A 25386-nucleotide genomic window follows, 5' to 3' on the forward strand; every position below is an offset into this window, starting at 1 on the left:
GCAGAGGGGGAAATGAGCATGTAGGTTTACAAGAAGTCAGCCCCTTTTGTGATTTACTTTGTTTATTTATTTTATTATTTACTTTATTAAACACCAAATCTACAAATGCAAATATGTTAATCTTTGTGCTTAACATTTTGTTTCTAATTTGTAGAGGTTTAGGAAAAGCTGAATTCCTATAAGATTTTGGGGTTAGGAACACCTAATAAGGGGAAGAGAAATTATTTCTTAACACCTCCTCCACTCATCCTGTCGGTCTCATATCTGTTTGATAAAAGCTTCCCGATTCACCTCAGACTCAAGTTCATGCAAAATCAGATGCAAATGCTCTTCAGAGTTGCAAAGCAGCTCCACGGAACCAAGGAGGCTCTCCTGGCTGTTGAGGAATAAAAATCTGGCCTGCAGCAGAGGCACTGAAATAAGAAAGTGCAATAACAAGGGGTAGCATAAATGCTAAACGTATTGACCCGATGATTGCTCTAAGCTTTCCTTACTCCATATTGCCTCGTGGTGAGCAGTCCCTGGTGCCAGTGCCAGGCAGCTCGGGGCACAGGGGGCTCCTGCAGACCCATGCACAGCCCTGAGCTGCTCCACTGCTGCCCCCAGGAACCTGCACGCATCGCGGGCTTGCTTTGCCAGCAGCAGGAGCTGCAATACATCTCCATTTCTTTGTGGACACTCAGGCGCACTGAGTTACCCCTGCCTGCGTCAGGGAGCAGCAGGGGAAAGGGTGAAGGAGGTAAGAGAGTCTCCCTGTGGGTTTGCTTATTGTTCTACAGGTCTGTGTGCTGGTGGTGTTAAAAACCCTTGTACAGAGAAGTGGAGAGGCTGAACCAACCCTCAGCAGCGGGCGCCAGGCAGCCAGCAGGTACTAGCACGTGGCTTGCATGGAGCACGGAGCCCACCATTATTCTTAAGAGAATAGCAAACCTGCTACTTTCAGTACTTAAAAAAAGAAAACAAATTTAAAAGGCTTTCTTTTTTCTTTATCAAAGCAACCCTGGCATGTTACTAGTTATGTATTTTGTGCAGAGGAAAAGGGCTCAACTTGCCTTCTGCCAGCACATGCGAAGATTGTCAGGTTTTTTATAAAGGTAACAAAACCACCTGTCGATTTTTGTGACTTTTACTTCAAATTGGGGGGGGCGTCAACAAAATGTAGGTCAGTTTTTCTGAGGAAAAGGACAGTCTGCTGCCTGCTCTGACCTACTTGTTAAACAATCAGGATCTGAGGTGTAAAAAGGAAAAGAAAAAAAAAATAAAGCCCATCCTTTGGATATTTTACAGTCTATAAATTGGGCTCCCAGGTTCTTCTTTACTCCTTTGTGATGAGGAAATTGTGGGAAAAGCTGAAGGTTATTGCCGGGATCCTCTGTTGGTAGCTGGATGGGAACATGCAGGTGTTTTCTGCCTCCTCGGAGTCAGCCCGTCAGCTAAGGGTGAGCCTCTGCTAAGGAAAACAGCGGTGTGCCATGGCGAGGGGGGGAAGGCATTCCCCTTCTCTGAAGCCACAACAAAACCTGTCTCTTGCAGCCAGTAGAGGGAAATGTCTTCTGTGCAGACTAATAAAATCGTCTCCCAAAGGTAATGAAAAGCCCAGCACGATCACCAGACTCGCAGCTCCCCACAAACCTCTTCCAGGGCTGGGGCACATCCTGCTGCCGCCAGCCCAGCCCTGGGCGTGCGACCTTCAGTGTTCCAGCCAGGCTGAGTGCCCCAGCGCCCGCTTCTCGGCTTGAAGGCTGATTTGGGAAGATCTCTACATTCTTCAGAGTGAGAGGTAAGAGACAACCCAACCAGCTTCTGAGATGGACACGGGTATGATGCTCGCTGTCACCTAAGCAAGTATATATTTTTTCCCCTTGAAAACGCCTTTCCCCTGAGCAGCTGTAAGTATTTTACAAATATTAGTAGATTTACAGTTTGTGTGTTAGAAAGGAAATTACTCCCACCCCTCCTTTCTAGATGAGGAAACCCAAGGCATAAAGACAATTAACATACAACCAGGCAAGGACTTCGGGAGCCCTAATTCCCTGTTCCCAGTTGTAACTAAAGCTTAATTCCGCAGCACTTGTAAAATGCAGATTTGGAGCAGTGCATCTATTTGAGGTTTTCTTCCACCACCCACAGGCCCTTTTGTAGCAGTCTGCTCCCTGCTTGCTTTCAGAGCTATTAATTACGGTTCAGGGTGCTGGTGGACCTGAGGTTGCAGTTGCATTTCCAGGATACAGCCCCTTGTTTATTTGCATAAAGTCTATTTTTTCCCTGATTCAGGGATGATGCTTATTATGAAAACTATTTGTTCACGAGAGCTGACTTTTTTGCATTTCTGCTTATTTAGATACTATGAAGTATTTGCTTTACATATATATATATATATCATATACATTCTAATTATGTATCTCCTACTTGTCTGCTCAGAAAAATAAGTAGAACTGGGACAGTAGAATTCTGTTATCACGTTTAAATTGACTTGGAGCTGTATTGTGGTAGCATCATTTCTCACAAACCTGGGAAAGACTCCGGGAGACGAGGGGATGAACAGGATGGGAGGGGATGATCAGGATGTGAGGTGCTTGGGAAGGTGAAAGGAAAGCAGAGAAGCAGCAAATATATTACTTCTTTACCAATACTGTGACATGGTCATAGCCATTGGAAGGGGGTGCAAAAAAGGGTGACATTCACATCTGAAGGACAAAGTTGCTTAGGAAATTGTGCATTTAGCTCCTCAGGTACTATTGAGGTGAGAAGCAGTGCAGGTATATGCTGTCTAACAGCCCCAGGCTGGGGAGTTTACAATGGAAATAGCCACAGGCAAAGCACAGCCACCCTGTGCCCGAATTAGAGACCAGGCACTGAGATACCAGCGGCTGCCACGACTGCCGAGACTCATGTAGTCTGAATCTGGCTGTACGTCTATAACGGGGCTTGTGCTCACCTCCGGTAGGCGATGGGAAGCAGGATCAAGGCGCTGCCGCTTCTGTGCTGCCTGGATGTTCCTACACGATGCAGCATTTCACAAGGTACGTGTATGGGAAGGGTCGCCAGTGGGCCCCTGCTCCAGCTCTGCCCTTATCAAGGTGCAATAGAGGTGGAAGTGGTGCTACCAAAGACCCCACTGGAATTAATCTTTTGATATTTATAGCTAAGTGCAAGAGGGGCCTTTTCCTACAGCTCATAACCTTCTCTCAGGTACTTCGTCATGCTGACCTGTTCATACCTCTACTGTACCATAGTGAAGGGAGTCTACAGCTGGAGGTGATGCCCAACAGCCTCAAACAACTTTACAGGAATGTGCGCACATGGAATAATCTGGGACTCGGGCAGAGAGCCAAAGACTTAGCTGCTGTCAGAAAGTCGAATGGAAAAAACAAATTTCATTGTTCAAACTGACAAGCCTGCTAAAATTCTAAATAAGCCAAACAGATAAAATTAGAAGAAAATTATGGTCTTGCTTCAAGCCTCAATTACATTAGTTTTTATCCTAGATCTGTCCTGGGAACACCTCCTGATAAGATGTGTTATTACTAAGCCAGCAGAGGATGTCTTTTAAAAAGATCTTTGCACTCTTACAGTGGCTGTTAAAAGCATACAAGGTGAACATAATCCCCACTGTGCTTAGAAGTTTGCAGAACATGACCAGTAATCCTTTGCACGTTTTATTTCGAAAACAAAGCAGTCCAAAAAGGAAGATTTATTTTTAATAATAAGACTCTATTCCATGCAGATTATCCATAGTAAATACATTGCATTAAAAGACAGTTAAAGTGCCTTTAGTCCCCCCAAACAGTCCAACTGTGCTGTAAATTCAAGTATGTGGAAAGTAGGCCTTTAGTTAGTAGGAGAGTATTTTTTGATCTGGGTCCTGCTCCCACTGATGCCAAAAACATGGGGGTCTGGCCCCAGCTCTAGTGGGAGCAGAAGCAAGACCTTGGTTTGTGCCGAAGCCCCTGTTGTGTTTTCCCAGCTGCTGAGCAGCCGAGGCCCCCCCCCCCGGCGACGTCGCTTTCTGCCCGATGACAGCAGTTGCCTTGCACAGGCTGTGAGGGCACCGTGCTTGGGAAGACAAGCGAGGGGGGTAGCAGGTGGTTGTGTCTGGCACCCCTTGGAACAAGCTGAGCGAGGGACTGAGCATGGCTGACAGCCCCAGCCCATGACAGAGCTATAAAACAGACAGGTCTGTATACACGTGTACGTTACAGTCCGCTCTGAAGCTCCAGTACTGGGAGCCTTAGAATCCAGAGGAACGCCTTGGGATACAGCTGGAGGAGCCCTGTGAGTAAAAGCAAAACCAAAACCTGTTTATGTCGTAGTTGTCACCATCACGTTCCTGCTTCGGCACTTGAGACTAGCAAGATTAACCCGCATCCTGAAGTCGGAGCTGCGCAGGTAGGTGAGGAGTGGTGATCTGGATGTGCTTGGCTTGGTGCCGCTCTCCTGTTTCCTTTGACATGAGAGCAGCTCTTGGTGATGGTAAGGACATTTGCTTCTCTTTCTTCTAGGCCTCAGCAACACTGCAATTGGGTTTTCTGGAATTTAATAGACCACCTCTTCAACTACAAGGACATGAGCACAGAAAATGCAGAAGAGGTTGTTCCCATCTGACCTCACGAGAGGTAGGAGAGATGATTATTTTCCCTCCTCCTTGAGACACAAGTGCCTTGCTTCTCCAGGGCAGGCAGTGGGAGCTGAGCACTCCCCAGTTACACAGCCTGGACTGGGGGATCCAGACCTTCAGCTTGGGGCATGACTGTGGGCACTAACCTCATCTGGGGATCAATGGGAGCTGCTAACGCCATAACTGACAATACCCCGAACCATGCTCCTCAGGAGAAGCTAGAACAAACGTCTACTGAACAACTGTAGAATACAGAGGATCCTGCTTTGTTTTGTTTCTTTGTGTAAAGGCAAAAAAAAAAAAAAAGGGAAAAAAAAAAGCCTTTCTGACCAGGCACTCCAAATTTGGCATCTGTCCTGTGGTATACTTTATGCATCTCAGCCGTTTCTGTGCTAGGGCACTTGGATGTTGTTTTTCTCCACCTGAGGATCTGATCCTCTTTTGAATTCTTTTAAGATTCTGGCTGTAGTAACGCAGCAGTGATTTATGCAGCTCAATTGCACTCTATTTAAAGTCTGTTTTCTTTTCAAGCATTTCAGACTTGCTGGATGTTACCTAGCATTTCTAGGGGCTGTAGAGGAAGAGAAGTACCTAAAAATCTTGCTGTTATTGTGTATGCATATCAAGAAAAAATCAAGGCCATTTTTTGAAAAGATTAAAATCCAGAGAAAAGTCCTTGCCAGCTTATAACTGTTTCAAAGATCAGATCCGGGGCAAAAAACTAGATGACAGCATTCCTTTGAGTTCTTCAGGGAAACAGGGAAAAAAAACAACTTTCCAGCTGAAAGCTTTATTTGGGAATAAGGTTTATCTTCAAAATACATCTAAGGAGAGACTGTCTGGGTCATAACAGCTTGGCACGGCTCGGTCTGACTTACCCTGTTAGAGCATTTTGGTGCCTTTATGCCATAATAAGATGCAGCAAAAGTCTCCCTAGTGGCTACACATGAGAAAGTATAATCTGGGGTCTAAATGCCACAAAGCATCCATATTTATCTTTAATGGCTATATAAATTCAGCAGATGAGAAGGAAGACATTAATTAGACAGACCATGCCTTTGGCAGTAATCACCACCAGTGACAGCTGAACCAGCCAGTGGATAAAATATGCACCAAAGATGATATCAGAATAAATAACTGAGGACCGAGAGGGGAGGGGAAAAAAAAAAGTCCATAAAACCAACACCTTTTTTTTTTTTGGTGGGGGAAATAAAACTTTACCTGACACTGGACTTTGGACTCTGTCTTTTTCATACCACCTTTCCTCAGTTTAGGGACGAATCCCGCTATGGCTGGCGGCTGTGGAAGTGGGATAAGCATTTCTGCAGATTAGTCTGGGATTTGATTGCACAGAAGGAGCAGAACAACCCTGAGAGGTCTGGTATTGAAGCCCTTAGGTAGGGTCAGATTCTGGAATCACAGTATCAGTACCAATGCAGACCAGGGCCTATCACAGATAATAAGAAATAAAAATAAAAAATCCACTGACTCAAGGCTCTGAATACTATGATGCTAACAAGGCATTTTCCAGATTTTCAATGTATCAAGGCATGTAAGGCCTTTGTGTTTTATTTATGGGACGCTCCCATGAAGGAGGGTTTACCTCAGGATGTAGCCCATGGGAGCACACAGCTTTTGCTCGGGCTCTGTCCCCATCCTCTGCCTTTAAAACCTACCCCACTCCTGCTGGATTAGCAGCTGTGCTATGAAGATATGTCTTGAAGAAATCTAAGATATTTTTTTCGCTCTGAGTCCTTTAGGGTAAAGTTTTTAGTTAGTAATTGAGGAAACGGATGCGAGAAAGTGCATTGGAGCCACTGGCTCATGAACATCCTGAAGGTGAATCCTCAGTGGGGTTTTTGCTTTTAAAATACATCGGGTTTCCCATTCTGCTGGAGCAGGGGGAAGCAGCTGTTACTGGGACGGGAGAGGAGGGCAGGGAATGGAAGCCATGAAGGTGCAGACCGACTGCGGGATGAAGATGAAGCCAGGAGGCTTCTCAGCCCTGAAGACAAAAATTAATCGCTGCCTGCCCCCACCCCAAAAAAGAAGGCAAAGGAGAAAGGGACGGAGCTGGGGGAGAGGGGATGGGACAGAGGTGAGCCCTGGCGAGCCAGCTTTACAGCCCTGCAGCCACCACCGTCGCCGTCCCAGCCTCACCTCACCGCGTCCCAGCAGAACCAGGGGGCAGCACGCAGCCCTGGGGGAAAACTGGGGGCTCTGCCGAGATGTGGCCCACATCAAGAGTCCTAGTGGAGAAGCAGAGAGGTCAGCCCCACATAGGCGGGGAAAACCCAACCAGGAGACAAAAACCGGAGCCAAGCTAAAAATTGGGCCACAGTCTTTTCTACTGACACGTGAAGGGCTTCGGCGCCGGGCTTCAGGCAGAGCCCAGCGTCCCGCCACTGCCACCACTTCGGGTTCTGCTGTCCTGTGAGGAATCCCAGCAGGTCCCATCCTTACATCACCCCGGCTCCTTCCTTTCATGCTCCACTCGGCCGCTTTCCTCTACTTTGCTCTTTCTTTTCCAGGAGGGGAAAGACTTTGCAGTAACAGAGGACCCCAAGGCGTGGGACGGGGCGGTCAGAGGCACGGGGGAAGCAGCGCTCAGCACTGCTCTGCCTCTACGAAGCCCTCCTTCTCGTGGCCGGCTGCCTCCACCTCAGCGTACGTCGCGTGGCTGCCGTGGTTGCGGAACTTCATGGCTGGCCAGCGGTGCGGCCGCCGCTGCGGGCAGAAACAAGGAGCTGTCAGGAGCTGCGAGGCGGCCATTTGCGTCAGGCCTGCTGCAAAGGGGCAGCTCAGCCCGGAATAATGCTGGCTTTGTGGAAGCTCAGCTTTTTATTAACAAAAGAAAAATCGCTTTATGCTTTTAAGAGTGCATTACGACGCAGCGGTCACGCTGAGTTGACCCAGTGGTAGGGCTGAGATGGGAAGTGGGTGGAAGGGGAAACTTGAAGGAAAAGCTCACTTCAGCCCCAGAACAAGGGGACTGGGGATGCCAAGAGCTGGCTGTGTGACCACAAACACATCCCCTCCGTGCTTCCCCTCCACCAGCAGCACGGGGACAGCAGCACTGCCCAGTCTCAGCCGGGTGCTGCGAGGAAAAATGCACCAAACACTGCCAGGTGCTCGGGTACTGAGCTGGTAAAGGGCATGGAGACTGAGCCTCCAGAGCCTGGCCCTTCTGAGGGGACAGCCAGAGGGAAGAGAAGGGCTCGAGGACAGAGCTAGCGAGCAATGAGAGGCTAAGGGCCACGTGCTGCTCCCTCCCTCTGCAGCAGCTCCTGTGCCAGGATTCAGCCCACTGCTGCCTGCCGCGGGAGCCTGCACCAAGCGCTCGCCTGGCTTTTAGCAGCAGATGGAGACTGTCGGACCCCCCATCCTTCCGAGAATTAAATTCTTCCATTTAGAGCCTTCACGCCACCGCTCACACGGTAGCTGATGGCATGACATCTATCAGCAAACTCTGACAATTTTAGTCAACAAAATCCAGCTGGGCAATTCAAGAGGCAGCGATCTCCGTTAAGTCACGGCTCCAACCAAGGCCCCCATGTACAACTGCTTATGGAGGGAGGCAGGTGGAAATGTCTAACGTTGTATGGGGAGAAAAGGCAATGTGTGAAAGGGAGGGTATGAAAGAGTGCAAAATAAAACAGTGTGGGAGGGAGGGAGCCTAAGTTTAAAGCATCATTAGCTGGAAGTTGGGGGATTGGCTGGGACTGCAGGGCCACAGAAAGAAACTTGGATGGGAGATCTATCCAAGTTCCTCTCTCCTCTCCTCTCCTCCTGCCCGCCTCTGGAAGGGCAGGATTGGTGCTGATGGCAGAGAAAGAGAAAACCGGCCGGGGAAGGGGTCTCTGCTCACCTCAATGAAGAACAGTGCAGCGTTAGAGGTGGGGTGGCTGTTGATGTAAATCCCAGCGAGGATAATGGCTGCGATGAGCAACACAGCCAGGACGATCCCCACGATCGTACCGGTGTGAACCGGGGCGCCTGCGTTCTTGGACGGGAGGCTGCTTCCCACACCTGCAAAAAGAATCCACGTTTTGTATTTGAAGGACACATTCTGTATTTGAGTTTTACAGCACTCTTTGGCACAACTGGAGAAATGCAAAAGAAAAAGGACTTGTTCCTTGTTCTGTAAAAAATGCAGCAAAAGGGAGTTGCATGGAAAGAGCAAACTCATCATCGTGGTTCACCTGGTAGGACTGAGAAAGTGGGAGAAGCAGACAAAGAGCATCAGGGCAAAACAGATAGGCCCCAACCTTCACATTTCACAACCTGAAACAGTATTAAGGTAAGGACAATGGGATTCTTATCTTGATTACATCTTTCCACGCTCACTTTCGCCTGTCCACCCAGCTGGCTGATCATAACTCTCCTCTGCATTTGCTGTCAGTGTAACCTGTTCCCACCTGGAACAGAGTGGGAGCAGCTGAAGAGGAAATTGGGGCCTTACCTTCGCTCCCTGCATACTGATTGAGCTTTGTGTCATCTGAAAGAAAGCAACAGCAAAGAAGTTAAGGGCCTTCGGAAATATTCTCCATGCTTCCCACCCTCTTTTATCCCTCTGTAACAGGGATGCTTGCCAGCACACACCTCTTGGCACAGCGTTTACACAGCAATTACACATTTACTTAGTTTTCAGCCTCGGAGTATGATGGAAGGGAAAGGCACCCAGAGAAAAAAACACAATGGTGTAAGCACGTGCCTTGTGGTTTATCTTCCTTCACAAAGGTGGCACCTGGAGCACAAACATCTGAGGAAAACAGTCTTTATATGTCTTTGACAGTCTTTAGTAGCCTAAATATGCTTGGTGTGCAAGGCAGAATAGTCAGGGATGACTTCATGTTCAGACGACAGCATTTGCTGTGCTGTGCTGCCAGTACAGCCCCAATAAATCACGGGGACATTGCTCTGTGGATGCCTTCCATGGAGGGCCCAAAATCCAATTATTTTCTTTTTTTTTTTTTTTAATTTAAATCTCACTCTGGAAGCACCAGGATGTGTTTGTACAAGGCTTTGGGTCTTGATGCTCCCCACCACTGTGCCCTCGAGAGTCCAGCCGAAGCCCTGAGCCAGAACCATTGCCACCAGGCTCACGCTTGGCTCCGCCACGAGCAGCCACAAGGCACCACCACGAGCATCCCCAGCACGCAGGGACACGGCTGGGCTGGCCTCGAGGGAGGACCCACGCCTGGGCTGGCCTCGAGGGGTGGACCCACGCCTCCACTTGGCTTCTGCCTTCGCCGCGCTGCTCCAGATAAAGTTCGCTGCCTGGTGCAGCTGGCTGTTTGTTTCCTTCCAAGATTACAAATTAACTTCATGCTTGACTACGTCACAGAAAGCCTCTTGTTCTTTTTCCAAGAATTGGCGATGAGTTGGGAAATAATCTCCGTGGTGGTGTCGCACTCCCCCTTCCTTTAATTGCTCCTTTCAAAGTCAACTCCGTCAGCCAGGCGCTCCGTTCCCCCTGCCAGCTCCTTCCCATCACTGAAGGACAATTACTAATGTTCCTTTCTATTTATTCTAATTAGCAGTTTGCGTTAGGGACTATTAAGCAACGAAATTGAAGCGATACCTGCCGCTAGGACCCGAGGAGCGAGCCCTGCGTTAATAGGATTATCAAGCTTCAGAACAGGGGTGTCCCGGAGGGGAGGACGGGGCTTTATTTGGAGCCTTCCTATGCTGGGATGAGCACCGCTCGTGAGCAGAGGGCAATCACACACGTCTGCTGTGTTACTGCCAGGCTGACAGCTCTGCCAGCCCTGAGCAAGAACCAACCACATCAAAAACGTGAGCCCCCGTATGCAGCATTAACCTCCGTTATGGTGCTGGGAGCCCGACCACCAGGGCCTTATGCTTTGGTCTGTCGCCTCCTCAGACCTCAACGAAGCACAAAAAGGCAGCGATGCACCTGTAACGCTGCACCGGGGGATGCCCCGTCCTTTTTCCCATCGGGGTCTCACCTCCTGGGCTGCTCCTTCCCTCTCCCACTGCCACCAGCACCCACCTTTGCCCCCCTGCTCAGACGGACACCTCCTTAGGGCACTTGGGTGGACATGGCCTGGCTTTACGAGGTCTGGGACGGAGGTCCCTGGGGATGGGGTGTCCGTGCCGCAGGGGTTGGCCCCATCGCCCCGTACCTTCCGTAGTGAGGCCGTCAACGAAGAGCGAGGAGGTGGAGGCGGCGACGTTCTCCTCCAGCGGTGAGAGCGAGCTGCTGGGGGGGGCCGAGTAGTGGTCGTCCTCTGCCAAATCCTCGCAGCTCTTCTCATCGGACTGAAAAGGAAACGGAGCGGCTGGTGGCCCTAGAAATCCTCCAGCACGAGCACCAGGGTGCCAGCAGTAAGGTCTGGGCTTCCCGACCCAAGGGCTGGTTGGGCTTCAGATACTGGCATGGGACAAGGGGACGTGGTACGGGGTGCCAGAACTGGAGGGGAAGGGGCTGGAGAACAGGAGGAAGAGTTTGGGGACCACTGAGTTAGGGGATGACAATGACAAGGTCCCACGGTCTGACCTCCTCACATCCCAGGACATGGGTGTCGGGCCGCTGACCTCCCTTTCCCTCGCTCAACCCTCTCGGTAAACAGGGAACAAAGATGAGTTTTCAGCAGGGGAAGAAAAGGCAAACCAAAACAACAAAGCACCAAAGCAGAAACAGATGTTTTGTTCGAGCTGATCTCGCTGAGACAAAGAAACGAGTTCATCCAACGTGGAGGCAGTTGTGCTAACAAGGACAGAAAAAAAATAAAAAAAAATCCCAAGGACTAATTTCTTCATGCTTCAGAGTGAGCAAGAGTCCCACTGCAGAAGGTGAAGAAAAACCATCCCGGAGCACTCTGACTGCACCAGGCGTTATCCTTGGGGGGGGGGGGAGGCGGTCTCTGAGCACCCAGCACCGACCAGCAAGGCGAGGACTGGTGCTGGTGTGGCTGGGCCATCTTTTAGCTGCCCCAGAGGAGCAGGGAGGAGATGTCCCTACCGATACCCCAATGGGTAGGGAGGAGATGTCCCTACTAATACCCTGCTGTAACAGGAACATCTACGTCTCTAACGGGATGCCCCATCTGTTCCAGAACAGCACGGGGCAAGTGGAGCTGAGAGCCCATTGCTGGAGCTGGGATGTGGCCGCGGTGCTGCCTGTAGCTCAGCACCACTCCCAGCGCCTGGCAGCAGCCGGTCCCTGCCTTACCTGCTGGCCGCAGCCGTAGGACAGCCACTCCTCGCGGTATCGGTCGAACCCGCTGGAACACCTGCGGCGAGAAGCGGGGTTAACGCGGGGCAGGGACCCCGCAGGCAGCAACATGCAGGGTGCTGACGGCCCCTGAGCTGCCCAGGAACCCCAAACGCTACCCCGACGGGCACTGCCTGCAGGTACAGACAAACAGCAGAGGAGTGGAAAGATGACACACGCGCTGGTCTCCATAGGCACGGGGTTTCCAATACAGCTGTGCTGGAAGGACCCAAACGTTCCTCTTTACAGAGGTGGAAAATGGTCAGCGCTTCTTCTCCAAGGAAAACAGAGAAGCAGAGGAATAGGAAAAATATATAGACTGAGTTTGAGTTTCCATTCCCTGGACTCTGTGCCAGGGCAAGGTCAAGATCTCCATGATTTTATTTTATTTTTTTCTCAACAACATCTGCACAGGAAAAGCACATTAAAGAAATTATAACTGACACTGGGAAAACACCAGCTACAGAAACAGAGGAACTGAAGCAGTACACTGACCTTTGGAAAGCCTCTGGGGACTACCAAAACACGAAACACAGACTCAGCTCATACAAGCAGCAATTTTCCCAACTACCAACCAAGAAAAGAGGAGAAGCCACAAAGAACTTCAGGTCCTGCTGAGTCGCTGAGTGCTTTTGTGGCAGAGTTCCTGTGACAACTAGGGGCTCAGCATGAGCAAAATGCAAACTGTACTGCCCAGAAGAGAGCTGCAAGGATGTTGGGGGGTTAAAACACTGAGTTGGACTCGGGGTGTGAGTCCAAACCCTAGAAGCCACCCTCCCAGCTTCCCTGGAAAGATTGTGTTGGCTCTGCAAAACCAGCCCGGTTGAAAGCCAACACGATAGGAGTAGACTTGCTCTAGCTTGCGATTTCCAGCACATGTAAGCCCTCGCCATCTGAGCTTTCCATTTGTAACCTAAGCTCTCGGGGACCGAGCTGCCTACGTGCGGTTACAGCTGCAGCGCGCGTGGATTTGGGGCAAAGCACCGAGGCGTCACCGCGCTGTAGGTGATGAGAGCAAACGCAAGCGACAGCAGCTTGGATTTGAGAAGATCAGGCTTGTGAATGCTGTCAGTTTGAAACAAGCAGAGTGATAAAGTGCTCGAATGCTGGGGTTTCAGCCCAAACCAGACCCAGACCAAGCCGCTGCATCCCGGGCCTGGGTTCGTGACCAGAGCCACCTCTGCTTTCACGCATCCCTCAGCGGCGAGGACACAACATCCTCTACCAGTGGGGCAACTGTCACTGAAAAACGATCATCCCCTGGCTCCGGGGATGCACCAGCCTGTGCTGAGTGATGGGGTAACCTCTGCGATGCCTGCGGACTGTCCCTGTCCCCTCTGCCCTGTCCCTGCCTGGTGCCTCGCAGGAATCGCCAGCGAGCGCAACCTGGGGAGGCTGCGGAGAGGAGGGGGCAGTATGGGGCGAGCCGAGGATGTGTGTTACTGGGTCCCCTCCCCTGCCGCCAGCTCTACATAACTGGGTCTGCAAAACCTCATTAAACGCTCTCCTGCTGGAGCTGAAGGAGAGCAGGGCGCGGGCCGGCTGCAGCGCTGGGACTGCAGCACGCCGGCATCCCCAGCACACCCAGTGTTCCCAGTACAACCAGCGTCCCCGTCCTCGATGTCCGTGATCCCCTGCTCTCCTTGCACGCCCCAGCCCGAGCCAGGGCTGGTTTCCCACATCAAAAATCTCCCAGACAAGAGCCTCGGCCTTACTTCTCGCCCCAACTTGTTCAGCTTCTGCATCAAAGCGCTGGGACCAGGAACGCCAGCCCCAGGAAGTGTCTCCTCCTAATTGCTTGCAACCTGAGATCAGACCGCCACTTTATCACTGGCTGTGAGACAGTGAGAGCAGCGCTCTAATGAAAAAAAGGAAAACCACTTGAAAAAAGAAAAAAAAGCCAGCAGCAGCAATAGAGGCATCGCAGGAGGTCAGCCCTGGAGTGACACTTGCTCTCTCAGCTATACAAGCGTTAGCGAGAGGAGAGGTGGGAAGGGACTCGTCCACGCTACCTCTGCAGGACGTGGCACCAGCTGCAGTTGAAGGTCAGCTCCGAGGTCACGCACATTTCACAGCTCTGATGCTGGAGACAAGCTGCAAAGGAGAGAGGAGAGATGAACCAGCAAGGCACCGGCACCTGCCCAGGGCACTTTGTTTTGGGAGAGCCAGTGATGGAGGCAGAACACCAGCAGCTCCCGTCCCAAAAGGCAGCAGTGCCCCTTTCCCACGGGGACGCCTGCCCCTGCCTCCCTTCTGACCTCAATAAGGCAAAAAATTAACACCCCCCCCTCCCCGAAGAAAACCTTGAGACCAGGTCTGCTAACCCCGTGGCTCCTCTGAAGCCGTTGCTCTCATCTGCCCTGGCTGCCAGGGGGAACAAAATAGCAAGCCTTAAGGAAACAAAAATAAAATCGCAGAATGCTTATTTATGATCTGCTCTGCAGGAGCCCTGCCTGCTGTTAAAGTTGCCATAAAATACCCTGGGGAGGCTGTCTGAATGCACAGCCTCGGTATCCTCGTGACGGATTTACTCCCTGCTCTGTATTTACAGACCGCATGACGACTTTCCCTCGTGAGCGTGGATCCTTGGCTTTGAACACTAAAAATGGATCTGGTTAGCGGGATGCTCAACAGATTTCACCGGAGTATTGACTGTGGGGGTGTGGAAACTGTCTCGTGGCCAGGCCTGAGGGGAAGCAGCATTCAGCAGAACTGCCTGCAGCGTGCGGGGCAAAGAGCAGGAACTTCAGCAGCCGGGCAGGTGGAAGGAGCCGCCCGTGCTCCCTGCACTACTTTTGCTCTTTTGCTCTTTCTTTTTGCAAGAAGTGCGTTTGCAGCTCAGCCCCCGGCCCTGCTGGCTCCTGCAAACAGCACAACTGCAGGCACATGCTCAGGACCAGCGCAGGATGGGCCCCGTACCCACCAAGGGATGGAGATTCCGGGATGGTTCCAGCAGGACGGGCTGCCCTTGAGATGGGAAAACAAGGAACTGAAGGCCCCCCCGACTTACTGGGCAGCGGGGTGAACTCCACGGCCGACATGCTGGTGATCCTGCTGGTGTCCAGCTCCACGCGGTGGTACTCGTAGATGGTCCGGCGGCGGGACTCTGAAAGGCAGCGGCTGCGCGTGAGGCTGGGCACGGCCCCACGGCGCTGCCCCACGCAGGAATCCCGGCACTGGGGGCTCTGCCGGCTCCCAGCTGAAATCAAATGGGATGCAGGAGAGGACAGCGGTGGCTGCCAGGCTGCAGGGGCAGGAGGTGTTGGGGTTAGGGCACGGATCTCCTCTTCCCAAGGAGGAGCTCGGAGCTCTCGGCCCCCTCTCCCTGACCAGAAGATGCCGAGGTGGACGTGGTCCAGCCCTGCATCGCCCCGAACAAGCAGGGAGCTGCACAGCACATTGCTTGGCGGTGACTCACGGGCCCGCCAGCCTCCCCCGGAGCTCCTCGGTGCTCTGCAGCCTCCACTTTCCCCCTCTCCCTCACACCTCGCCCCCTTCCTTCTCTTTCCCTGCTCTCCTGGGAGCCAGAGGGGTCTCTCCTGGGCTCAGGGTTCCCCCACGCATCTGCTGCTAATGCCCGTTGTGACACCGCAATGGTGCCCTGGCTCCGTGCCGCAGGGGGGCTGAGCAGAGGCGCCCCTCCAGCACAGCCACGGCTCCTCGGCTCCGCTCCTGGGGACCAGCAGGCGAGCAGGACAAGGTGCTCTTCCCCCCATCCCATTGCCTTCAAGCCTCGTTTCTTCACCTCGCGAGGTTTTCTCATCCAGCCCCTGAATTTCCCTGCAGGCGGGAGGAGCGGGCAGGGGTCCGCGAGACCCCGGGCACAGGGAGCAGGAGCAGGGGGGGCAGCCTGGTGGGGAGGGGGCACCAACCCTCTGGGCTGAGGCTTTTTCACAAAGTAGCGAACGGGTAACAAACGAGGGCCAGATGGCAGGCACCATAAATAACAAGCAGAAGCAGCCGCACCGGTGCAGCTCGGGGAGGCAGGAGGAGCGTGGTCGGGAGCTGAGAGGCTGAAGCTGCCTTTGCATCCTGCTCACCCTGTGCCTGGAGCTCACGTCACGCATGGAACAAGCGTGTGGCCACACACGTGGTCCCCATGTCCTGCTGGTGGTGGTGCAGGTCCCAACCCCGCCTGCAGCACTGTGATCTGAGGCTGAGGACACCCCAGAGCCACAGCGGTGCGGCTCCTCCGATCCTGCCCCCAGTGGCTCCCCGCACCCCACCCCACTCATCCATCTCCATTCTCGTTTGCACCCGCTCTGCCCCTCATCAGCTGGAAACCGGGAAGCGATGCTCGGCTGCTGGCAGCGATTCTGAACGCTGCTCAAGAAGCCAGAAGCCCTTCTGCCTGCAGCACGTCCCTGGAGCGCGCAGGGTCTGTGGGCTGGGGCCATGAGCAGGGAAAGACCCCAGAGAGCTGCGCCCCATGGGAGACGCACAGGGGACGTGGACACGAGGGTCCCCAAGCAGCCCCACGCACCTCCTCACGTCCCCACCATGCCTGCGAGCACTGCTGCTTTCCTTGTCTGTGCAGGTCCCGGAGGATGAGGGTGTCCCCGCTCCCTGCATGCCTGTCCCCTCGCAGCCACGGTGTCGGGGACCCCCGGCACCCCGAGAGTGGCCCCAACAGCCGCCTGCCCCTGTCCCCCCCCCGCAGCGACTCACCGGGCACCTCGGGAGATGGGTTGAGGATCATGAAGGCGTCAGAGAGGCCGGCTTTCACGGGGTGCTGCGTGGCACTGATCTGCAGGACGGGCACCGGGATCTGCGGCCAGGGAGAGGGCGCGATGGAGCCTGGCCCTGCTCCGGGCTGGGGCTGCTCCGCAGAGCCCCCGGCACTTCGGTGGCTCTGGGAACGCCCAGGCTCGGTGCACCGATGGTTCCCAGACCCGCGGGATCCCCACGGGGCCCTGCAGCTCCCCCGCCCCGGCGCAGCCAGACCCCCGGGTCCCACCGTGCCCCGCCGTGCCCTCCCCGCCTCTCACCTCCTTGTACCCAAAGACGATCCTCCCGGTGCTGTGCAGGGCGGCCTGGAAGGTGAAGCTGCCCATGTCCTCCTTGCCCTGCAGGTACACCTTGTCCCACTGCACCACAAACACCGTCCCTGGGGGCAGACCAGAGCAGGTCACCCTCTTGCCTCTCCTCACCCCGTGTCCCTGCAGCCCCATTTACCATCATGTCCCTGCGAAGCTCCCCGACACCTCATCCCCATCCCCAGCACCTCGCCCTGAGCACAGCCCCTGCTGAACACCCCAGCCTCCCCTACCCAAACCCACCGGGCGTCCCCAGGTACCAAACAGCCCCCGCTGCTCCATCCCCCTTCCCCACCCAGCCCCAGCCCCGTTACTGGGGGCCGAGAGCTGAGTTTTGCCCAGTTTCACGAGGAGGCGGCGGGATCAGCGCTCACCGTTGTCCAGGTACTGGACGGTGGAGTTGCGGGAGTAGCTGGGGTTGAAGTTGGCCATGAGGGGCGCCACGTACTGCGTGGCCGTGAGCATGCGGTGGATGACGTCCCCCATGAAGATAAACCCTGAGCGAGCAGAAGAGGGTGAAGTGGGCCACGAGGTCGTAGCTCGAACCAGGGCCGTGTCCAGCCCCCGTCCCATGGGGACGCCGCGCCAGCCGCCCCCAACTCACCTCCCGTGGCGATCGTCACCTGCCGCAGGAAGTGGCCGTAGAAGGGGAAGTCAAAGGAGAGGACGATTCGCTGCGGAGGAAAAGGGGGGTGAGAACAGCAGTCAGGTGGTGGAAAATGCCTGCGCAGGGTGCGGGCACTGGGATGGGTCCGTGCCCATCGGCATCGGCTCTGCCCTGCCTTGGAGCAAGCTCCCGGGGCCAGTGCATGGAGGGATGGGAGTGAGATGGGAGCAGGTACCCAGCACCCACGGCTCGTCCCCTTCTGCCCCCCAGGGCTGGCTCTGGGGAAAACCAAACGCTTACCACGCCTTGGTCTCCACCAGGAGACGTGGAGGAGCTGCTGCCGTCCCCGGCGAGCTGCCCCCCCCAGGGAAATCCCTGCTGGGAGAAGGGACCCGGGGACAGCCCAGGCTGCGCCAGGTCCCGCGGGGCTCACCGAGGCCTGCCTGTGCGTGTTGGAGAGGATCCCGTGGATCTTCACGTGGCTCCTGTTGGCCGCTGCCATGTCCACCCACAGCCCCTGCAGGCGCGCATCCCCCGGGCCGTAGGTGCGGGACACGTAGTAGCTGTGGTTGTCCTCCTGCAGCGGGGGGGGGGGGGGGGGACAGGGGACGGCGTCAGCGCGGCTGCTCCCCGGGGACACAAAACCCACGGGCACAGCTCGGAGCCCTGAGCCCGGTGCAGCCCAGCGGTGACAGCAGCGCAGCGATTCCCCGCGGGAAGCCGGCCCGGGGTGCGGAGCGCCTGGGGAAGGAGCGGAGAGGAGCCACGAGCCCGGCTCATGGCAGAGAGCAGGGGCTGGCTGGCAGGAGAGGGGCCGTGGCTCACGGGAGCCTTCAGCAGAGCAGATGCGGCCGTCCCGAGAAGAAAATACCTGGCGGGAAGTTACAGCTGAAGCGACCACCGGGCGCAAAGCAGAGATGAAGACGTTAAGGCCTGGAGGAAACAATCGACCTCGGTGCACGCAGCTGAGGGACGGCGAGCACCTTCACCAAGCCCAGCCAGAGGGACCCTGGGCTCCTGCTGTCTGCCCCACAGCTCCGGGGGGCTGCAGCCCCCTGGGGACACAGCCGGGAGCCGCCACTTGTCAGGGTGGTGGGGTCGTGTCGGGGGGGGTGGGAAGCATCCTCATTTTCCTTGGGAAAACTTTGCTCCACGCCAGATGCTGGCACACCGCCGTGCTCGCCGCTCGTCCCCGCGTGCTGCCCTCATGCTGCTCAGCCCCTTCCGACCCCAGCCCTCGCCCCCAGCACCCCCCCAGCCCGCTCCCAGCTTCTCGGACACAAAGCCAGGCGCTGCAGGCAGGGAAGGAGACGTCAGCCCGGGAATTAATGGGTTGGAGGGGGAAAAAAAGAAGGAAAAGGCCCGGCCCTAAACAGCCTTGTTATTTCCTAGCGCACCGCCGCAGGGTCTCTGGGGGTTATAAGGAATAAAGTAGAAGTGCTATCAGAGAAGCCCCATAACGTGCAATTTCTCTGCTTCAGCAGAAGTCAGGGAGAGCTGCTGCCCTCCTCTCCCTCCCGTAGGTCCTGGTTCCAGGGGAAGCTTCCCCAGCTCGTCCCTTACAGCAGTCGGACATTTCAGACCCAGTTTCTCTCCCAGAGGGACGGACGCAGCTCGGGGAGCCCCTTTGGCACCGATGGGAAACTGAGGCACGGAGGAGCTGTGCCGGTACTGGCTCATCCCAGCACACGGCCCCGTGCAAAGACTCCGGCGGCCCCAGGACATGAGGACAGAGCGGTGCTGGGTGTCCAGCCCCAAAACCCCCGTGCCCCCGCACCGAGCCTCGCCGCCCGCAGCCCCCGTGCCTGCCCAATGTGTTCCCAATAAACCGGGGGGGAAGGAGCCAGGATGGGAGCGCGGAGGAGCTGGCTGCCGAGCTCCTGAGCTCATCGCTGACTCACTGGGATGTCCTAGCCTGTCACCTCGCTTTGCTTACAGGACTGGGAGAGGTTCGGACACACAAACAAGGGGCAGTGCAGCGCCGCGGGAGCACACGGCTCCTGCGCCCCAAACCCGAAGCATTCTGGGGGCGAGAGGCTCTCCGAAAGGGCTCCAGTAGCTGGGGCATGGAGAGAGGCAGGGACTGGCCGCGGAGCAGTGTCCCTGGCCTGGAACATGGCCCTGCTCTTGGGGTGGGTGTTGCTCGCCCCCCGACACCGCCAAGCCCTGGGAAATCGCTGCCTTCCCCTCACCGGGACCCACAAGCGCGGCCGCGCCCTCCCTGCGGCTTCCCGGCGCCCTTCGGTGCCGTGCTGTGGTTGGGCTGCTCAGGCTGGGATTTAAAAACACTTCCACATCGGGGATGTTCCTGGCTTCTGGCCCCTCTCCATCCCCAGCCCTGGTCAATGAGCGAGGCCAGGTGGGAGCTGGAGCGGAGCGGAGCCAGCCCAGGGCCCCCCAGCCCTGCAGCCGCGCTCCCTGCGCCCCCCTCGCCCTGTGCCCCCCTCTCCCATCGCTTCTCTCATCCTCGCAGCCCCTCAGAACAATTCCTCGCTCACCTTCCACCTCCTCCGCTGCTCTCCCTCTCTCCCCAGTCCCACTGGGGTTTGCAGGGCCCCCGCAGAGCTCCCCGGGGGTCCCTTTACCAGCAGCTCAGTTCTGTTTTACCACCGTTTCTCTCCTGCACCACCTCCTCCGTGAACTAATCCCACTGAATCCACAGTCGGCTGCCAGCAGAAACCCCAGAACAAGTCACAAGTCACCAGAGCAGGGTCCTCATCCCACGGAGAGCGTCCCGCTCCAAGCCCATCACAGCCTGGGGACCCCCGCATCCCCCCCACACAAACAGCGGGGAGCTGACTGCAGGGCACGAGTTAGGCACAGCCGAGGGGTGAGAGCTGGGTGCCACCCCCCCAGCGGTGACACTGCTGCCACATAATTCCACCAGCAGCCGTAAAAAAGTGCAAGAGCCCCCCCGGCCCTGCACAGCCCCTTGCCCCCAGCAGCATCCCCGCTGCAACGTGGCACCGCAGTGAGTGGAGCGTCCCCAAGCTGCCCAGCCCAGGGCTGTCCCTTGGGTGCCCCCGGGGACCTGGCAGGGCTCAGAGCAGCCCCCAGGCACGGCCGCCTCCCCAGCAGGCTGTAATTACCCCCCCGCCCCCATGCTGCCAGGATCCAGCCCCGCGCGTTAAATCAGGGCCAGCATCTCCGCCAGCTCCCTGCCCAGCCTGGAAATAGCTCGGGGCAGTGGCAGGGCCAGATCCTGCCTCCGGGGGTGCAGGGGGCAGTGTCAGGTCCCCGACTCACCACGATCCGCGTCTCGTTGGCCGGCAGCGTGTCGATGGCCAGGCTGCGCCCCACCAGGTCCTGGCTGATGTGGGTCCCCTCCGGCCCCGCCGAGGGCTCCCCAGCTCCGAGCCGCCCTTCGCCCGCCGCGGGGCTCCCGGGGGGGCGTCCTGGGAGAGGAGGGGGGCACAAGGAGGGGTCAGCGTGGGGTCAGGCTGGTGCCAGCCCTGTCCCCCAGCAGGGCAGCTTCTGCCTGGTGGCACGAGCCCAGTGGCCCCAGTGAGCAGCACGGTGATGGGGACGCAGGGAAGGGCGCCTCGGGTCAGGGGTGGCTACGGGGCACAGGGACAGGGGGCCACGGGCAGGGGAGGACAAGGACGGGGGGGGGCAAAAAGAGGCAAAACACCAACAGAGCTGCCCCCTGCCCGGCTCCCACCCTGCACACACCAGTGCTTGAGGAGGGGGCACCAAGCCTTGGGGACAGAGGGGCTGCAGGAATGGGGCTCCGGCACAGCCGCCTGCTTGTCGCACCAGGAGGGGCTGAGCCGGCGACGCCCCCGGCCACGGGTCCCCAGCTCCCCCCTGCCCTGGGGGCTCCAGGCACCCACCCCAGCAGCCCCTTCCCCAAGGCCCTGCCTGCTGCATCCCTGCCCCGGGGAGGCTGCCAAGGCCAGAACGCGGTAGGGGGGAGATGAGGAAGCTGCTTGGGACCAGCTCTGGAGGCTCACGAGGTTTCCTGGCAGCTCCGCACGGCGTGGGCAGCGCCGCCGGCACGCGCTCACCCACGGCGCGGGGACCCACGGCAGGGACAGAGCCGGGACGCGTGGGAGAGCAAAACCACCCGTGGGGGACCAAAACCTCCCGTGGGGCCAGGAGCTGCTGCCCTGAGGGGGGGCTCGGGGCTGCCGGGGGCTCACTGCTGCCTAAACGAGCTCTCGGTGCCCCCCTCCCCCGAGCCATCGCGCAGGGCCCGTCCCCAGCCCCTTCGGGAGGGGAAACTGAGGCAGGGGGGCGCGGGGCGGACCCGGCGGGGAGGGGGGCTCCGGGGGTCGGGGACGCGCTCGCCAGCCCCTTCCCCACGGGGGGGGGGGGGAGCCCCATGCCTCTGCCGTGCCGCCGGTGTGGGGGCATCACGGGCACGGGGCGGGGGGGGAGGACGACACGGACACGCGTGGACCCCCGCGGCAGGCAGGGGGCTGCGGCACCGGGACGCGGCGCCCCCCGCTGCCCACGGCCACGCGGGACCGCGGGCACGGAGCTCAGCCCCGCACCGCCTCCGGTCCCCCCCCCCCCCCCGGAGCTCGTCCTCCCCCCGGCCGGGCACGCTCCCGGCCCCTACCTGCGCCCCGCGGGCCCGGCAGCAAGCAGAGCAGGATGAGGCCCCCCCAGCGCATCGCGGCCCCGGCTGTGCTGGGGGCTCAGCGCCCCGCCATGGGCCGCCACCCCCCCGAGCCGCCGCCGCCGGAGCCGGAGCCGGGAACCGGAGCCCGGGCAGGGGCCGGGGGTGGAGCCGGGGGTGGGGCCGGGGGTGGGCAGGGGGCCGGAGGCAGCGCCCGGCCCCGGGGGATGGAGCCGGGGGTGCCCCGGGGCAGGGCCGGGGGTGCCGCGGGGGGCTCCGGAGCCTCTCCCCGGCCCGGGGCTCCCGCAGCCGTCGGGGGGTCGGGGGGAGCAGCGCGGGCAGGAGGGGAGAGGCGCTGCCCCCTCCCCCCCCCCCCAAACACACACGGGGCGCACAGAGCCTGCACCCCGAGCAAGCACCCCAAACTGTGTGTGCACCCCAAACCGCGCACACACCCCAAACCATGCGCGCACCCCAAAGCACGCACCCCAACCTGTGTGTACACCCCAAACTGTGCACCCCAAACCATGCGCGCACCCCAAACTGTGCACACACACACACACACACACACACAGGCGGGCACCTGCACCCACGCGTGCCCACGGGTGGGAGCGCTGCCTCCTGCACGCGCAGCACTTCGAGGCCCCTCGTGGCCTCCTCCAGCACCCGGCTTCCTCGTCCTCCCTGCACTCCGCGGCCCCGGTCCCGCAGCCCCACGACACCGGCTGCCCCCTAAGGACCATCCTGGGGTGGTCTCGGAGCAGAGACCCCCAGCCCCACCATCGTGGCAGAGACGGACGTGGGTGATGGATGGCACCGGGTACGGCCTCCCCCTGCCGCAATTAAATAATCAGCCAAGCAGGTGCCGCCCCTCCCATTGCCCGTGCTCGTCCCCAGGGCATTTCTCCGCAGGGAAACATTTCTCCAGGGCCTGGGGGGGGGGGACACCAGCCCTGCAGGGTGGCACGGGTGGCACCGAGCCCACGAGTGCCACCACCCCGTCCCCACTGCAGGCAGCCCAGGGGCAGTGGCCTGGTGCTGGGGTGCTGGGGCTGAGCCCCCCCCTTGCTCATCTTCTCGCCCCCTCCCCAGCCTCTCCCAGCCCCAGGGGGGTCCACAGCCCCCCAAAAGCAGCGCACGGGGCACGCACAGCCCGGCACGTGGCCAGCTGCCATCTAGTGACAAGCAGCAAGAGGACAACAAGCACAGCGATCGCAGCCACTGTTTTGGGGGGCCCAGGTTCCCCCCCACCCCCAGCCCTTGCCCCCTGCTCCCCCCCGGCTGGGACCTGACCCCGTTGGTCACGGTGCAAGGTACCAGGAGCACGCCCTCGGAGCGCCGGGCTGGGTTTGCTTCCCAAGCCCCCGTTTTCCCCCCTTTGCAGGAAAAATGATTCCTGGGGGAGTTGGGGGTTCCCCAGGAGGAACTGGGCTGGGGGAGCGGGGTCAGGGGTGTCACCGGCCCTGCGGACCCCGGAGCCACCCGAGGTGCTGGTCCTGTGCTCGGGATGTGGTGACTGCGCCGTGACTTGGGCAGCAGCTGGGGGCTCAGCGCTGGGTGCCCAGTGGTTGGCTCAGCCCCAGAAGAGGGGGGAAAGTGGGACAGGAGCACCCTGGGGTGCTGGGGCAGGTGCTGGGTGCTCTCCCTGTGCTGAGGGCCTTGGGGTGGCCCCGACCCCCAGCCCTGCGCCCGGCCCCGGGGACGCAGCGGAGCTGCGGGGTCCTGCGGCTGCTCGGCTGCCTGGAAGGGGAAGCGGGGGCGATGCCTGGCCCCAGGGGGGGACACACCCGGGCGCCCATGGGGTGGGGAAGGTGCTCAGCACCCAGAGGGCTGGATCCCTCCTTCAGCGAGAGAGAGAAGTGTCCCATAATGGGGACACGGCGCCGCAGAGGCAGCAGGAAGCGGGCGGCAACACCGCGCCACGTCCCCTCGCTGCTGCTGCTGCTGCTGCTGGGGAGCAAATAAAGGGGGTGCAAAAAGGGGGGATGCCCCCAAAACGAGGGGGCACCCGGATTTGAACCGGGGACCTCTTGATCTGCAGTCAAATGCTCTGCCACTGAGCTATACCCCCTCTGCTGGGAGGGAGCTGCAGAGCGGCTCTGGTGCCTGCAGCCTGCACCATGCAACCTCTGTGTAACTGCGCACGCTGCACACACTGCACACATTTACACACGTGCACACGCGTGTACACACCTGCACACGCACTGTCTCACCTGCACACACAAGCAGGACCCCCGCACAGGGGTGTGGGGGGGCGGGGTGGGGGGGTCCATGCCCCACTCTCACCTGGGGTCGCGGCTTTCGGGGCCACACAGAGCCAGCAGAGGCAGGAGTGGGAAGGAGCCAAACCCCCGAGTCGTGGCAAAGCCGAACTGTGCGAGCTGCTGGGGGCTGCTGGGGCTGGGGGAGCCCCGAGCCTCCCCTCTGCCCCCCCCCCCCCCCAAAGCCACCAGGGCTGGGGGCTGCCGAGCGGCCGCGCGGAGCCTTCGCGGTGCAGGGATTAAGCAGAGACGGCGCCGGGGCGAGCACCCAGCGGGAGGCGGATGGGGAAGCGGCCGGGATTGTCCCCGGGGAGGCCGGGTCAATATTTAATATTTGCTCCCTAAGCCGCTGCGCAAACGCGTGCGGGGGCGGCTGCGGGGGGGGGGGGTTCTGGCCCGCAGCACTGGCACAAGGCAAAGCGAGGTTTATGGGGTCGCCCCGGTGCCAGCAGCTGCTGTGGGTTTGCAGCCACTGCTCCGGGGGATCCTCTCCCAGAGCTGCCCCGCGTCGCTGCAGCACCCATCAGGGTCTCTTGTACAGGTGGGGAAACTGAGGCACAGGGGCAGGGGGAGTCACCTGGGGCAGCAGGAGCTTGGGGATGGAGGCCCCGAGGAGGAACCCGTAGGAGGGGAGGCCCCCGGTGCACCCCACTCCCCTCTGGCCCCCAGTGACAACCCCCCCCTGCTCCCAGTTGGGACAGCCACCAGGAACAAGCCCCGGGGGGCTCTCCCCACTGCGAAGTGTATTGGAGGGGTCTGGGGGGGGGGGGGGAGCACTGGGGGAGCCCCAGCTCAGACCCCCCCACGCCTGGGGACGCGGCGGTGGCACTGTCTGGGGACCCGCCGGGGAGGCCATTTGCGGGTTTGCTCAGCATGGTGGGGAGATAAGGGGCAGGCAGCAAACACCTCGTTTGCGGCGCCGTTAGGGAAGGTGCAAAGCTCGTCACCCCTGGGTGCTGAGTGCGTGGGGGGGCTCCAGGGCAGCGCAGCCCCCACGGGCCCAGAGCACGGGGCTGGAGCCGAGCAGGCGCCGGGGCCAGACTGCTCCGAGGGGGCCGTT

General features: G+C 58.5%; 1 protein-coding gene and 1 non-coding gene across 5 annotated transcripts; both read right to left on the minus strand.

The window, feature by feature from the left end:
- Positions 1-3645: 3645 nt before the first annotated feature.
- Positions 3646-22220, minus strand: PLXDC1 (plexin domain containing 1). 4 transcript variants are annotated; one of them, XM_040537136.1, is made up of 14 exons: positions 22066-22220; positions 20748-20896; positions 17935-18078; positions 17499-17568; positions 17269-17391; positions 16847-16965; positions 16527-16626; positions 14869-14964; positions 13871-13952; positions 11817-11877; positions 10768-10903; positions 9081-9116; positions 8487-8647; positions 3646-4273 (listed from the first exon to the last, which is right to left on the minus strand). In XM_040537136.1, the coding sequence occupies exons 1-14, from the start codon at positions 22118-22120 to the stop codon at positions 4232-4234; spliced, it is 1374 nt and encodes a 457-aa protein (XP_040393070.1). In that variant the 5' UTR covers positions 22121-22220; the 3' UTR covers positions 3646-4231. The 4 variants fall into 4 exon arrangements, with proteins under 4 accessions (XP_040393070.1, XP_040393069.1, XP_040393068.1 ...); XM_040537135.1 differs by having other exon boundaries at positions 3646-7345; XM_040537134.1 differs by having other exon boundaries at positions 3646-7345; positions 14869-15102.
- A 1844-nt stretch (positions 22221-24064) lies between these two features.
- TRNAC-GCA lies at positions 24065-24136 on the minus strand. The gene has a single exon. It is a non-coding gene; the product is annotated as a tRNA-Cys (tRNA).
- Between the last annotated feature and the right edge of the window lie 1250 nt (positions 24137-25386).

This window comes from Cygnus olor, chromosome 25 (genome assembly GCF_009769625.2).
Source record: "Cygnus olor isolate bCygOlo1 chromosome 25, bCygOlo1.pri.v2, whole genome shotgun sequence".
Taxonomy (NCBI): Eukaryota; Metazoa; Chordata; class Aves; order Anseriformes; family Anatidae; genus Cygnus; species Cygnus olor.

Excerpts from the sequence above, each read along its gene's own strand:
- PLXDC1 (XM_040537134.1), bottom strand. The coding sequence starts at position 22,120 with ATGCGCTGGGGGGGCCTCATCCTGCTCTGCTTGCTGCCGGGCCCGCGG. Across the intron at positions 10,904-11,816 it reads CCTACGGCTGCGGCCAGCAG|TCCGATGAGAAGAGCTGCGA; the intron begins GTAAGGCAGGGA and ends TTTCCTTTTCAG. Across the intron at positions 9,117-10,767 it reads TGACGGCCTCACTACGGAAG|ATGACACAAAGCTCAATCAG; the intron begins GTACGGGGCGAT and ends GCTTTCTTTCAG.